Genomic DNA, 16,999 nt, shown 5'->3' on the forward strand with positions numbered 1-16,999 from the left:
GCTGTTCACTTGAGTTTGTCAGACAGATTCATGTGTGTACAGGTGCCTTGCCATCTCTAACTGTAGACATTAGAATTGTAGGTAGAGGAGCACTTGCACTTGGATGTGTCTGCAGTGTGTGGTTTAGAAGATTACGACTTTGCCCTCAAGATTTAGCCTATTATTTCAGCAGTAGGCAAGAGTTTTCAGCTAACAAAAAAGCATCTTTTATTGAGATCTTGCGTTCCCAGAAACGGGTGTCTGCAAATAGCAAAGCACAAATATGCTGTTAGTGTACAAAAAGATAGATCTCATTTCTCATAGACATTCTATGTATGGCTACACAGATGAACGCATCTTTACTATAAAACCAATGAGACAAGCCTAGTAAAGTTCTCTTGCCAGCAGTCACTGATAGTTTGTCTCCACATCATGTACTGCAATGTTCAATTCACGCAAAGCTTTCTGCAACAATGATTTTGATCCCATAGCATAGAATGAACAGTTTGTTTAGTTTGAAAACTGACCTGAAAATAGAACAACTTTTCCGGGTAAGAACTTTATTTCACAGTGAAAGCCAAAAATGATTCTTGAAATACATGAAAAAAGCACGCATAAAATGTGTGTTACATTGGCAGTGAAGATTTGACATTCCATTTTGCACTTTGTTTTAAAGACATTATGCAGTCAAGTAATTGCATTTTACGTCCATCTATTATAAATCATTACAGATACACAATTCTATGCTTAAGCTGTTCACCCCTAATTCCCTGTAAACAGGTCCATGATTACCATTGATTACAATAGGTTAGGACCAAACCATGATGGTGAAAAGGTGAAAGCAATTGCTTTGACACACCCTTGTTTGATAGAGATGGAAATTCATAGAATCAAGCACATGTCCTCCAGTTGATTCTTTGCTGTCCATATTCAAAAATAGAGTAAAAGATTTCCATGTATGGTCAACAAGTTCCTACACTCTCCCCTAAATACCTCCCCTCAAACAAAATGGAATGACCCATCACTACTGGAAGGATACAAAGTAATGGAATGGTCAAAACAATGCTTGAAGTGCCTAAATGGCAATGTATGATCAAAAAAATCTAAAATGCTAGTTACCTGAAGTCTGGCATAGAAAGAATAACCCTTGATATCGAGTACAAAAAGAAGGCAGACAGACAGACAGAGTGAAACATACTGTACATTATAAATGACTTTCTAAAGCAGATATCACAATCACTAAAACCATAATAACCACTACATAAAACGACGTAAATATATAACAGGAAAGTTTAGAAACAGAAATCTGAATTAGAGTGTAAATCCATTATATCCCAGACAATGTTGTTTAATTTGTTACCACAGAGACAGTGGAATGGAAGACACCGTCTGTGGTTACTATAATAGTTTTCTTTGGACACGAATCAATGTGCCAACGATGGAGTTAACTACAAGTATTTTGAATCACACCATCAGACTGTACATGGTCAGAATGAAGAGAAAAAATATATATATGTACAAGGAGTGGGAAATCGTATGACACAACATAAAATTTATTCATCAAATCATTAAGTTATCATTTTCACTTTGTTCAATCTTTCCTCGATTTGAAAAATTGTCAGGGAGAACTAGGTGAATGGAGGAAAATGAAAATAATCTTTACACTGTTTTTGTCATTATGCGCCAATTTCTGGTGTCGTCTTTTGCTTCTGGCACTCCCGTTACATAGTGATTCCATGTTACTATGTCTGTTTGTTAACATATTCTTAATATTTTCTTTGCATTATGACTTCCAGTTCAAAACACCAGTTTTGTGTATTCCTATTAAAAATGTGATGTACATTTCAAGATTTGACCAATCAACAGTTTGCCCTTTGATACGACAAAAAACACAAGTATAACAGAGAGAGGTTTGTACTGGGACAAGATGAAGTACATATCCCATTACTTGTCAAACATACAGACCCAATACACTGCTGGTGGTGATACATCAATTTAACCCTTTCACCCCCACATCCTTTTAAAGTGGTCCATTTTGCCATGGTACACAATAGGACTGTGCCAAAAGTCACCAGTGAAAGGTTAAAACTGTATCAGCCAATGCAGTGGGTTGACAGAGTCTCTATAAGTCGTACATATACACTAACATGAGCTTTACTCATAAGTCTTTCATTATCGTCTATGTTCTGTAGTAAATGTTATTGACCAGTGCCCTCTATGGGCTTCTGTTGTAGTATCTTGGAGATTTTCTCCTGTAGCAATATTAAGTTTTGTCTTGTGGTGTCATTGACCTCTAAATTATTGACATCAGCTACATCCTGGTCTGCAGTCAGCTGGATGGCCTGAAAAGAAATAAAATGATAAAATCATTAAAAATTTACATGTATTGTCATTCTTAAGGATGTACGATCGGTAAAATTAAAAGTAATGTCATTTCTCTAAATTGTCAATTTTTGGATTCTCCTTTGTAAGTATTATCAAAATGTGTGATAAAATATAGGGGTCACCGCGCTCGTTTGTGAGATAAATGACCATGAATTTTGCCATGTGTGAGAAAAATGCTGAGTCAGCATTTTTTCACCAATGCATTTTCTATGGACGAAATAATTCAATGCTGTTTATCTCAAAATTTAGCGCGGTGACCATATAATTTTATTTGATCAGTATTATTTATTTCTCTAGACTGAGCTTTGTGCAAATTTTCATGAAAATGACATTAGTAGAAATTGATTTTCCAGCAAATTTCAATGTAATCCTATGGGAAGTGACAAATTCCACGCGCGCGTACCGCTCGTACATCCTTAAGTAATCTAACAAACACTGTTTTATAAGGTATTAATTTTTTTTGTTTGTTTTGAGTTTAACCCTTATAGTGCCAGACCTGTCACCTTACCATCTGCAAAGTCAATAAAATACAGTGCAGTGCATTCTATGGGCAGAGAATCTCTAGACTGTAAAACTTACCTTCCCATCTGGCAGTGGAATGTACGCCTCTGGAAGCCTGGCTCCTTTATGTGATGGATTGCTCAGTGGAGACCCAGCCATAGACATGATCCTCTCTCCAGCTTTTGGAACCCGCATCACAGCTGGTGTTACCGGTAACCTGACAAGGTGCATGAATAGGAAGATGTAAGACAATAGAAGAATCAGTCTAGCAAATTAATGCCTCCATATTCTGACAAACCATTTGAATCTTTTTCCCACATACACATACACATTATGTACGATTAATTTTTCATGAGCAACAATACTAAGCGACATTTTTGTAAAACCTATCCAGCTCGTGGGCTGGCATTAAAACCCTTTGAGCGCCAAAGTCAATTTTTGTCGCCTTGAAAAATATACCTCTGTCAATTTTTTCAAATTTTTGAGAAACAATTGTAGCCGATGAAATGTGATGTCCATTAGGTTCAAAATTATCAAAAAACTTACAGAAAAATTCAAAAACAATGATAAAATGTTACACTAAAATTTTGGTGGGAAAAATTACAGCAGGGTTAAAATCAACTCATACAGCTGCCATGTTTTTGAGATTATACAGTAATCAATTACCCACTTTCAATGGTACTGGAATCATAGTGTACATTGTACGAAATGCCAAAAAACTGAACAGGGGAGTAATATTCTACAGAATATGAAAATATCACTGGTATTATATAAACTGACAACTAAAGCAAATTATTCATTCACTACAAGGGCACTGCTATCCATGTACAAGCATGTCTTTTGCCTGTGGCCGTGACATATTCATCTTCTACATGTAAATTACGAGTGGATATAGACAGGTAAGGTAATCCTACCTTGGATCAAATTTCGGCGTGACTGCTGGCGTGTCCCATCCACTGGTCAGTGCATTGTGTCTACCTGTGTGCATTGCTGGAGTTATGAATGCATTCTTCAGTGTTGGTTTCCTGAAAGTAAAGGCAAGGACCAGAGTGAGTTTTTTGTTTTGCCCAGGGCAGTCAGCCGGTATATATCTCTCCAAATTTAGCCTTGGTACAACTATAAAATAGAAATGTCACTATTGTTTCACAATCATGTACCTATGTTTCCAGCTTCATGAAGTTCAGAAGAACGGCAATAGTCATTCTGACAGAGTTGATAAAATCTTGTTTGATCAGTGTACACAGTCTAACTTTGCAAAAGCAATGTCTTTGAAATTTCTTTGTGCGGAAAATAGCACACTTAGATTTTGTTACTAAATATAACTGGAATATTAATATGTAAGTCAAAATTTCCCCAATTCTGTATTTTATTTCTCTATAGATTCTTCAGGTACTCTTACAATCCTACAGAGCTTCTTGCTGGTAACACAGTGTTGTTGTCTCCTTCTTCATCTACGGTACATGCACAAACAAGTTTAGCGATGCAATGCCAAGCTTGCTCTGTCAACTATGGAGACTATTGAGGATATATCAGTATATGAGAGTAAATCAGAATAAGTATAGGGCTTTGAGAGATGGCCATAGGTAGCTTTCCATTCTTAGATTATAATAATTAATATAATTAATATAATTATTATGGGAGAATTCAACATGGTCTTGATTTCAAGTCAGTCCACTGACGAACAGCAAAGCATGTACTTTGACTCAACATGAGAGAAGAAGAACAACTGGTCTGTCACGTTGATATTTACTCTCAAAGATACGCTGTGGACATAGCATGTGTATCTGTTGCAACATGCATCGGTGCGATCATAAATGAGTGGTGCTTTACCTTGCAGAACGCCGCACTGTTGCCGGTGCTGGAGGAGGCATCAGACTGTTATTCTGTTCTTCGCTAGAAGAGGTATCCTTTGATTTGGAATTTTTAGGCCTTCCTTTGGCCACTGTTGTTCGCTTGCCCCTCTGCAAATACATTATATGTGGCAGGAAATTTAGAATTGAGTGGATGCTCAAAACTACAATGATTCACACTAGATGAAGAAGCTGAAGAGTGTGTTTGAACGACAAAAATACTGGAAATGTTGGCATTGAAATGTCCTTGAACACCGCTGTCTTCAAGACCAAAAACAGAGCCAGGGCATGTAGTTGTAACTTTTGATAATTGTTTTTTTAATGTCAACCATGGAGTCTTGTACTTTTTCCCAAACAAAGACATTAGACAACAAAGGCATGTTGGGATACACAGTATTCAGCTTGTCTACTCAGCCTGTACATGTGTAGACTGCATTGTTACTGCTACAAGTGAATTCTTGTACGGACTAGAATTCAAATGCAAAAAATAACAGTGCATTTTACAATTACAAACCCACAAAATATAAGGTATATTTCAATACGCTTTACGGCTGCATCACAATCAAGAGTACAAAATAAAAATTCAGTTGTTTCATTGGAGGGCAAAGAACTTGGTTTTTCACAATATGCTCAAAAAAATATACAAATTAAAAAAATAATCAAAATTGTCTAAAAATTAACAGAAATATGCCATTTTAACACTCAAAATTCTGCTGATTTTCGCATTATGAAAGGGTCATTTCAATTTGTACAGTATTTTTAATATGAATAATTTAAAATCAATGTTAACTGAAGACAAATTGTTATGAACTACATTTCATTACAACATTAGACCTACCATTGATAACGGAGGGTACGGTTTTGCATTTGATACTCCAAATATTTTGGGATTTTTATATGTACCCTCTTGTTGCGCTTTTTGGGATAATTTTCTTTCTTAGAATTAGATGGATCTGATCATAATAAAGTCAGATATATCATGGATCTCCTTTGTCACAATATTGAGGTTATCCCTGCATGGAAAATGTAATATAATGAATTCAACATGTACACTGCATACATATGTTCAAATTATGTCGCCACTTGGTCCCCCTCAATGGCGTAAAATTTCTGTAGCATACGTACTCCCCTGACCCAGTTGAAGAGAACTTGTTTTCAAGAAGTGAAACTGTGTGATAATGATGAGCATGTATGTCATAGTATGTGTGGGCTGCATGGGCCTTATCCTTCAATTGGCTTTCTAAGTAGATCTAAATGTTCACAAATGTGGCGTTACCCTTGTACAGTACATACCCCTATGCATCATGTACTGGACTCACTGACATTATGCTCTCTTGAGCTGTATTTTCAAACACAATATTTTTGTTTGATTACAGACTGGAATTCGAGAAGTTTTGGTGACAGTAATATGTAAATATTTTCACAAAAGGTCCTTGTGTTCTTCAAATAAGACATCTATATGTTTTCTTCTTTGGTTCTCATACTAAAGTAAACAATAATGCTATTATTTCTCATTCATATACCCATATGGTGTTTGTAGGTGGGTTACAGTTGTATATAATCTTACTAAAAAGCAGATTGAACTAATTCAACTAACCCTATATTTTTGTGGAGATACATCAACATGATCAAGGGGGTACGTGCTCTACATACTTGTCACTGAGTTATTCATATCATTCGTAATGAGTATTTTTCTGAGAATTTAAACTGCAATTGATAATGTTATTGTTTGAGTTTTATGAAAATTTATTTTTCACATTTTTTCATCTCCATGGGTTGATACACACACACACACACACACACACACACACACATGTACAAAAACACCCTAAACAATCAAAGTTGTCCTTGTTGGAAAGGACAGTGCTAATTATACAAAAAATCAGTCAGTGTGTTCAAACTTTCAAGTACAGCACTGCATTTGACATTGCTAAAATGTCAGAAATACAATGCAATTACAGCCTTAAAGACATACAGAATGATAACAAGGTTAATCCATTGATATAGAAATGAATTGCGATTAAATTACTGTTTGCAAGATATTCATAAATTCATATTTTTTCAATTTGAACAGCAAGGTTATTTTCATCTAAACAAAAGAGGTTACCAATTTTCAGACTTGGTGGCGCTCTTACTTGGCGCTTTTACTTTGCCCTTTGACCTGACCTGTTTGTTTGATGGTATGTTCTCTCCTCTGTATTGTGATGGTGTGAGCAAGCTGCATGCAGAAGGTAAGCTGTCCGCATACATATCACTCATAATTTTTCATGAAACTTCACGAAAGTATGTTGACAGATTTAATTGCAATTTACAGATGCATGAATGCATAATGGTCATGATTTGTTTTTGAAGCCATTATACTTCGGTGGGGTAAGTTGGTAATTACCAACCAATTTAGCTAGGCATATACCAATATACCGTAACCAAGGGAACTTCCTTAAAGTCAAACTCTGTTTCCCTATCTGGAGCGGCAAGATGAGATCTAAACTAACACAGAGGGTAACAAATTTTACAGCCACCAATGGTGATCTGATACCGGGATAGACCATAATATACTCCACTGTCCGCTTTATTTTTCAGGAATTTAGCTGGTCAGAGGGAACTTTGGTAGTGATTTTGTATGAGTGGCTCAGTTCATTGTGTAGTATTTTGAACATTGTTCTGATTGCCGGCTGGTTCTTTACAGTACAGGTATTCTAGAAAAGGTATTTTGCCAATATTTTACTGTCTACTATAAAAGGTTTCTTCACCCACAAAAAATTAAGCAACTAGTTGTGCAGTTCATGTCAAAGTTTTTGATTGTGGCCTTCAAGGATGTTTTGGGCAATGATACTGAGAGTGAGATGGGCGATGACATGCTAAGGTGCCGTCTGTGGTGCATTTATTCTCTGAGTTATATTTACCATAGTTTCAACTTCATGTAGCTTTGTACGATTATTTTCCTTGTTAAAATATCAACAGATTTTGTCATCTTGTCTTGAATTTTGATGGAGCTTTCAAGACAGACTGTAAAGTTGACTTTTATGAGTCGCTGAATGCTTTTGAATTAGACTCCTGTGAACCACACAGTAAAGACCGGCGGCTTTTGAAAGATCAATGTACATGGGGTGATCTCAAACTTTTGTACAAAATACCATGTTCTGTACTAATGTTACTTCATACAGCTTTTTCAAACCTAGTTATGCGTAATATTTATCAAAAAGAAGACAAGGCACGATATGATCTCTTAAGATTGTGTTTTATTCCTTGTAGTTTCATTCCCCAATCTAGTCGCCTTTTAACGAACCTACATGAAAATGGTTCATCCCAGTTATCAGATCACCATTGCTGGCTGTAAAATCTCATTACCCGCTGTGTTTGTTTAGATCTCATCTTGCCGCTCCAGAGAGGAAAACAGAGTTTAGCTTAGGAAGTTCCCTTGGTATATTGGTATATGGCTAGCTAAATTGGTAGGTAATTACCAACTTGCCCCACCGAAGAATAATGGCCTTACTAGCAACTGTAGAAGTACGGAAATTATGAGTGCCTTTTCTAGAAAATTGAAAGGTCTCACGGTTTCAGTCAGACACTGGTTGGAGAAATACTCAAATTTGCAAATGAAAGTAATTTCATTTTAAATATAAATTTGCAAATGATAGTAATTTATTTTGAAACTTTCACTCAACACACTCTATATCATTTTAGAAGCATAAATATATTTTTCAGATTCAAGAAGCTAAATAGTGAGTATGGAGCGTAGATCACCCAAAACTGCTGGTGTTGGGGAACATCCAAACGTTGTGAGTAAAAATACTCTGAACAAAAGGCGACAAAGAGCAAACTTGAAAAAAGACCCCATACGACTACAAGCACTGAGGGAGAAAGAGCGAGAACGCATGAAGCAGTACCGTCTACAGAAGAAAGAGTATCTGAGTAGTCATCCTAGACTTAAGAAAATGGAACAAGAAAAACAGAAAACAAGAATGCAAAGATACAGAGAAGAGAAGAAGGAACAGGGAAACACAAATAAAAAAAGAGTCGGCGTAAGAAAGCAGAAACGTGAAGATGAGTCACAGAAAAGGAAGAACAATGTCCAAAAGGAAAGAGAAGAATTGAAGTGTAAATCAGAGGTTCTGAGAGTACAGAAGTGGAAAATGCGCATAAAGCTTGGAGAAAGTCAAAAGGAGACAAAGAATTAGCCCAACACAAGTAACAGCAGCACACCATTCTCGTCTGCATCAACAGAGAAATGCTCTCTGCAAAATGCCAAATATGCCCTCCCATCAACACCACAGAAAAGAGCAAGATTGGTCAAAAAGCTTATAAATTCGCCGTCCTGTAAAAGCATTTGACAACAAGATGGTGTCATACTCACAGATGAAGATATAAAAAATGCTGGAAGATGGTGAAGCAGTTATTGCATCTCTAGAAGAGAGCATATGCTAAGTGAAGTCTGCTGGGGGGAATGAATATTCAACAACGAAAGGCCTACAGTGGAAATGTTGCTGTGAGTTGCAATAAGGAAGTACGTAATAAAGTGTAACAGGAGAGCTGGAGAATTGGTAGGTGCTGTCTAGAAAGAGAAGAAAAGGCCAAATAGCAGATAGTGTGCGTGAACAAGTCAAAGAATTTTACTTTAGTCCTGGTATAAGCAGAGAGGACCAGGTCCCTGAAAAGAAAGCTGTTGTCAAGATCAAGGTTGGAAATATCACTGAAGTTCATCAAAGGCATAATATGGTGATGACGCTACAAGATGCCTTTGATGTCTCCAGAAAAGTTTACCCAACAATAAAGATTGGCTGTACCACCTTCAAGAAAACTCAGGCCTGTCCAAATTAAACGTGTTCTGGAAACAAACTGCAGAACCTGTCCTTGCCAGAAGTGCTGTAATACAGCTCTGAAGTCAGATGCCCTCAAGAAATTCCTGAATAATGATCAGAGGGATCTCAACTTGACAGCTGTCACATCCAAAACACAACTGATGGACATGAGTCTTTGCCCCTACAATGGAGAATTTGCAAACATGAAGTGTTCGGAGAGGAAATGCCATAGATGTGGAGCCCATCTCATCACTGAGTACTACAAGCAGGGATTCTCTCCGATGAGAAGAAAACATGTATGATCGAGTGGAACAAGTGGGAGTATGTTTCCCTTGAAAAGGACGGCGTCAAAAAAAGTTATGTCATCTGTCAGCAAGAAAACGTCTCTGGCAGAATCTTTTGATGACTACAGAAGGGACACAGATGAATTGGCAATTCACCTGTTTTAGGCTGCTTGGAAACACAAGGCCATGAATTTCTGTATGGAAAATCAAGCAGCCACACTTGTGGTGGACTTTGTGGAGAACTACTCATGTTTATTTCAAGATGAAATCCAAACGGGTTTCTTTGATAAAACACAGGTTGTCCTCCAGCCAATGATGGCTTATTATAAGCAACAGGTAGATGGAAAGCTGATTCCAGTAAAGCATGCCATTATAGGCATTACTGATGATTCCAATAAAGACACCACCTTAGTGAAAACATTTGAAGATTTAAAGCCATACAAATCATCCAACAGGCAAATGGAAACCCTTTTCAGGAAATACACCGGTTCATAGAAGGGTGTGCCAGTCAATACAAGGGGAAACATTCTTCCTTGGACATATCACAAAGGAACAAACCAGCAAGTCTGTGTGTGATGGATTAAGAGCCATTGTCAAGAATACTGCTACCAAGCTGTTGTCAGTGGGAGAGCCATTATTGGGGATGCCAAAAGCCTGTTCAGTTACTGACAAGAAAAACTTACAGCTGCTTCCAAGATGGTCACCTGTGGTGTTGACATGTATCTGTCAAAGAGAGAGTTTGTAATTGTCAACACAATGTCAGATCGGGATAGACAAAATGTAAAGACTGTAGCGGGAACAGGAAAATTCCATGCTGTAAGGGGTTGTCACTGAGGAACATTGGATTGAAACCATACCCCTTGCATGTTACTGCGGATGTATCCCTGGAACTGCTTGCATGAACATGGAGTATGTACCAGGATGGGAACGACGAGAGATAGGCCTTGCATTACAACCCAAGAGCTGTCTGTATCCTTGATGTTATCAAAACTTCGGCTACATGTATGTATACGCGCTTCTAAATTAAATATTAGTGTGCAGCCCTAATGCTCTTTGCCGTGGTGGTGGTTATTTTCCTAAATTTTGTCTGTCACTCAGCTACAGTAGTAATATTTGCAGCGAACCTTCATATAGTGGTGCCAATAGTATTGGTGGTGGTAGTAAATGGTTGTAGTGCAACTGCCCAGGAATCATTACTTTACATGCCAGTGCTAGTACTTTGCAAGAAGGAGAATTTGTTGCAGTGATGTTAAAGGGAAAGAAGGCAGATACATGATGTACATGGTTGAGGTAATTTTTAACATCAAAATCTGATAAATGGTGTCCACGAAAATTCAAAAGCTATGATTATTTAGGCATGTGTAATAACATATTAATTTGTTTACAATTTCAGGTAGACACACTGGAGGAAGATGATGTTTATGTGAGGTATATGGTAAAGGCTGCCAAACACTACAAGTGACCGGCAAAGGATGAGTACTTCTTGGAGCCCAAGTCATCCATCATCAGTGCTATGGGATATCCAGAAGTATTAAATAGTCGTGAACACTTCATATTCAGTAAGGAGAATCTGGACTGTGCCGAGGCAAAAGCTTTAAAAAGGGAATCTATTAAAAAAGTTATCTTTAAATAGACTGTGTTTATATGAACTTTATGAACTTTGAAGTTTCCTTAGTGTTTAATTACAAATTGAGGCAAAATATCACTAAGCACCATTTGACTTCATACATTTCAAATCCTGTAATATTGTGTAGTGTACGTACCCCTGAACAGATAATATTACTTACTTGAGATTTCTGCTTTTATATGTGACTTAGTGAATTTTGACTTTTTTAATTTAAATTATAATTCAAACATTTTGTTGAACTTGTCATATGATACATGCACAAACACAGTTCATTTTGTTGACTGAGAAGCTCACTCTCAAATCTTTTTTTAACTCGAACAGTGATTAGACTCCACAAAGAAATATTTTGTGGAAAATGGTTTTGTTAATTACTCATTTTGGTGCATACATTTGTATCTAAAATAGCTGGTATTAAAAATGGTAAATTAATGCAAAAATGAAACATTTGACTCGTTAATATGCAAAATGTTAAATAAGCGTTATCTGTAGCATACGTACCCCCACTGCCATGCCAAGTTCTGCATGGTATAATGTGAAGTACTGAGAAGGTATGCGTGTGTTATTTTTTATACAAATTTCAATGACAATATTCTATGTTTCTATTGTGAATTTATTATCAGTGATATTATAGGTTTTGTGTGATTTTTAGTGATGTCGTCGTTCTATGAGCCTATGGAGTTTAGCCAATGTTTGGCATTTAAAATTACTTTTTTTTCAAAATAAATAAAAATGTGTGAAAATAACATGAGTTTATGTGACATCTGTGAGTTCCTGGTCCTTAAAAACCAAATTTTCTTGTTGAAATCCAATATTTCTATTTTTGCAAATCAACACGAAATGTTTTGGTAGGTCATTCAAAGTTTAATAATAATGTATGATATAAATTTGCACATAAAATTGTTACCGAGCGTTTCTGTATGTAATATTTTGACATGATAAACTACAAACATATGGCATGAGTTGAGAAACATCCATTCATTGCTACTACAATTTTCATTTTTTCACCCTAAGTGACCCCTGTTGTGTACACTTGATTGTGATTTAGCTGCTTGGAAAGTAGATTAAGAAACTGTTGTTGACATTATAAACGAAAACAGTTAAAAAAAACCATCAAAAGTTACAACTACTGGTACTTTACGAAAAGTTATGTAGTTCATTCTGATCAAACTTTCTGTCTGTCCGTTACAAAATGGATCAGCTCTAACATGTCATTTACCCTATGTGGGTGTAAGTTATTTTTTACCCACCTTCCTCTTTTTGCCAGATCCTGGCTTATCTGGGGATGTGGTAACTTCTTCCTTTATTGAGATTTCAATTATACTGGGCTCCGATGATGACTCGTTGACCTTGGCTTCAGCAACATCAGGCTCTGTGGTTGTTTTTGCTGTTGTTGTTGTGTTGCTTTCATCCCTGAGTGGTTTTCTGTTTGTTGGTTTTGTCAGCGAGGACACCAAGGAGCTGGCAAGTGAATCCACTGTCTGAGACACTTGCTCCAGGGCTACAGCATCCACACTACCTCCTTTGGCTGAAGTAGGAAAGACCAGTGTAATGGGCGTTAGTATGATAAACAAGTCTCATGAATATAAGCACACAGTTACATCCTATGGTAATATGTAGAACTGAATTTGTTCCTCGTATCAGATAAGGAGAACGATGAGACTATGACAATTGAGCTACTCTGTAAATGCAGACTCCCTAATTTGAATCTCTCTCTCTCTCTCTCCTCTCTCTCTCTCTCTCTCTCTCTCTCTCTCTCTTAATCCTCAACACACTAAGACTCTCTCTCTCTCTCTCTCTCTCTCTCTCTCTTAATCCTCAACACCCTAAGAAGTTATTTGAATGGCATTATGCTGATAATTGTTCACATAACTTATGTGATGAATTATTGATATGTCGGACTTGAACAACTGTACAAATTTCTAAGGACTCTGATTTTGACTGTGGAAACGATCATGATCAAAGCCTAGCGCACCGGTAGGATTTCTCCGAGAGTGGCCCTCTATTTGCACGCATCGACAATTACTAATACACTGATACAGCACTAGAGTGTAACCCGTACAACCTAAATAAAGTGATCGATACATCAACTTTTAAACATAACTCGTATGTATTAGCAAATTTACGATCAGTGGTTCTGGCCAAAGGGTTTTATACCGCGGTGTTGTTCTATGCAAAGACCTAGCTACTCTGGAAAACGAGATGTGTCCGACCTAAAATGTGTTGCTCTTCAAAGTGATCATGGATGTTTTCCTTGCAGTGTTCAACATTTCGTTTGTATAGACGGTAGACGTTGCAAACGCTTCAATCAAACGTTTCAAGCCAAACGTTTCAAGCGTTTTTCTCAAACGCTGCCCAATCATCCTGGGTTCATCAACTATACCGGCGTTAAAAATCCAAGTGGCGACTAGCTTTCCACCATTACGCAGTGGCCAGTGCCGTTGTCATACATTCATATCATCGGCTATGCCACATGCTTACGGCTCCAATACACCGTTGCCCCTATGTCAGTCTTTTCTTACCAAGCTTCCTATGTACCACCATATATGCTGTAGTGGGTATTTAATTGCAAGGTTGATGCATGGGTAACTGAATCGTTTTACATGTCACACTATGACTGAGGTAATGACCTTCAGGGAGCTACGCGAATGTACTATGAACTACGTGGACTCTGCGGCATCAAACGTAGAAATGAGGGCATTTCGAGATTTTATTGCGCGAATTGCGCAATGGCGAGTCCTAGAATTACAATGTAACTCTGAATTATACAGAAGTATGCAACGATGGTTTTAACAAACCTACCTAAAAATTCAGATCTTTTCATGTTTCTCATATTTTTGGGAAGTTTAAATATTTCCATCCTGTAGGTAGAGCTGATGATGGCACAGATTTTTTCTGCTTCTTTCCGCATGTTCTCTATCCTAGATTCCACTGTAAGACAAAAGACAGCATCGTTACTCTTGGTAGGTTGAAGGCGCATTCTGTTTATTGGCTTCATCTCACAACAAATTCAAATTGAACTACTAGTACTTAATAAACTTTCAAAGGAAAGTTAAGCAAAGGTCTAACATGTCGATGTCAAGAAGATCAAATTCAAGAACCGAGGATGGCATTTCAGATGCAAGTTACAGGGGAATAGATAGAGAAATATGCTGTTGAGTAAACTAAGATAAAAGTACACAGAAAATGCTTAAAACATAAGCAATTTACTTTATCCCTCAAAAGATCCAGATTGTGAAAACTTACCTTCTAAATCAAAGTCTTGAAGGAATAATTCCAACTTCTCTTTTCGTTCATTTTCCGACATGTCATGTGGATCATCGCCATCTGGAAGTTTTGGCTTTGTCCTCTTTGTAAGTTTTGTTTTCCTTTTTCTTGGCATACTCTGCAAAACAATCCGCCCAATTAATATAGGTGATCAAGTCCTGGAGGTTTGCAACTATATCATAAAGTTTTAGATCTCAGAGTAATAATTGTTAATGATTGTGTACTTGCTATTTACACTGCAAAGCAGTGTGCTGTCAAAGCTGCATGTAACTTGATATGCCATTGACTGTCATATTTCCATCAGTGCAGATTGATGGGCTTCATGGTATGCTATGTATCATTTTTGGTACGCAGATAATCTCTCAACCCATGCACAACCTTTTCACTTATTTCAATATAAGGAGCATTTCTGCCACCCAATGGACAAAGCCAACTGGACCCAACACTACACTGGTTCACGGAGTGCACTTCTAAAAATCTCTTTACTGTGATACTTATAATGGGGCTTCAAAAATGAAATTGTACCTTCACTAATATTGAAGCCATTATAAAAATCTTACTGGCTTGAATGAGCTCAAAATTGTGGGTGTTACACGTATATAGATTGACTGGTAAATAATCACTTGCAGTTCAGCAGTTACCCAGTTATGCCGTAATGGATGGCATGATCATGAACGATGATGAATGAACAAACGCTAGGCCTGGAAGTTTTCCCTCAGTTCTCATTGTCCTTGAAATTTAACCTGTTCACCCCAATGACTTTTTAAAAAGTCCACAGGAACCAGTGATAACAATGGGTTTGGGTAAAACCATGATGGTGGTGAAAGTTTCATTCATTATTGATAGAGGCCTCATTCCTGAGAGTTTAACAATTTTTGAATTTTGTAAATCAAGGGATAAACAGAATCATTATTACCGAACAAGAACTATTTGGTCAAACCCTGTGCAACTTTACTAAACATCTTTTGACATCGCCCCTAACAGTGTTAATGATGTGGCAAAAGGAGTTAAAGTCTACAGTCACATGACTGGATGTCTACAGTCACATGACTGGATTCAGCCAAGAGTCCTGAGTGTAATTAAGATGCACGACTGAGACATTCACCAAAAATCAACATGGCAAGGAAAAGGATGGAGTTTCTCCAGTGAGATGCATTTGATGCCTTTGTACCATTCTGATCATTATTTGTTAAATTTCATATCAAAGTATGAAATGAAATGCAAAGTTCATTCCCTTCTGTGTTGAAAGACAGATCTGTAGGTCAGATTGCAAAACCTGACGTCCTGACGTCCAACCCACAAGACCAATCTTTTATGCAGAGGGCATGATTGGGAGAAACTCAGAATCCCCACCTACATTTAATCTACATAATAACACAAACCATAGATCCTCGAGGGTCTAAGCAAAAACACATGACATGTTGCCCTATCTCCAAAAGCTGAAAGATTGTCATCTAGACTTTGCCTCCAGATTTGAAGTCTGTAAAATTTTACAAGTGTGAATAATTTGAGTAAGCTTCAAATAAATTGAACATTTACTATATGGATAAGTTCAAGCAATTGCGAGTGGAGTGATACGTACCGGCCGCCGCGTACTATGCATAGTACGCGGCGGCCGGTACGTATCACTCCACTCGCAACTATGGATAAGTTCAAGAAATTGGAGACGACCTTTGATTTGATCATAGACCCACGTTCTCGAGCGTCTATGATTTGATATTTGACAAGTTTGATCCACTCAATTTGCATGATATTATGGTCCCTTTCAATCAGAACCAAATCCACCCCAATTTCTAAGAAGAGGGGCATTTCGCTCCTTGTAAAAGAGACCTGGAGAAAACACTGCAACACTAGGGATAAAAGCTTCTGTACTGCAGCTACATGGGGTTTACGATGTAACCACAGCATGGATATGTCTACCTAGGCTTCAAGGCTTCACTCCATTATTTCAGACACGATAACAACAAGGATTTCCTCAGTTCTTACTCAGACGTTTTATCAATCGACGATGTTCAGTTGCCTACAATACATGTATAAGATTATGTACAACATATTTGTTGAGTCTAGTATATCAAAGAAACGTAAGATCATGTAAAACTTACCTTGGATCGCTAGAAAACCGAATATTTGCTTTATTTTGCACCGGATAGTACAATACCTTCACATAGGCGTACTCAGCGCCACTATTTCAAATAAGAAAAGGTTAACCAATGATAGAACGTCGTTCCATCACGTGATTAAAGGCCCTCTTGCGGCAAGGAATTGTATCTGGGTCAAAGTTGAAGTGTCAACAAAGGTCAGTCGTCAGCA

General features: G+C 37.4%; 1 protein-coding gene and 1 long non-coding RNA gene across 2 annotated transcripts; one reads left to right on the forward strand and one right to left on the reverse strand.

The window, feature by feature from the left end:
* Nucleotides 1–182: 182 nt before the first annotated feature.
* Nucleotides 183–16,931, reverse strand: LOC139147725 (borealin-like). The gene is made up of 8 exons (XM_070718893.1): nt 16,792–16,931; nt 14,669–14,807; nt 14,225–14,353; nt 12,673–12,950; nt 4,696–4,826; nt 3,780–3,890; nt 2,944–3,082; nt 183–2,321 (listed from the first exon to the last, which is right to left on the reverse strand). Exons 2-8 carry the CDS (start codon nt 14,802–14,804, stop codon nt 2,178–2,180), a joined length of 1,068 nt encoding a protein of 355 aa, XP_070574994.1. The 5' UTR covers nt 14,805–14,807; nt 16,792–16,931; the 3' UTR covers nt 183–2,177.
* LOC139147729 (uncharacterized) lies at nt 6,893–12,166 on the forward strand. The gene is made up of 3 exons (XR_011555787.1): nt 6,893–6,946; nt 8,421–10,800; nt 11,192–12,166. It is a non-coding gene; the product is annotated as an uncharacterized lncRNA (long non-coding RNA).
* Nucleotides 16,932–16,999: the final 68 nt, after the last annotated feature.

Source organism: Ptychodera flava, chromosome 13, assembly GCF_041260155.1.
Source record: "Ptychodera flava strain L36383 chromosome 13, AS_Pfla_20210202, whole genome shotgun sequence".
NCBI classification, from domain to species: Eukaryota; Metazoa; Hemichordata; class Enteropneusta; family Ptychoderidae; genus Ptychodera; species Ptychodera flava.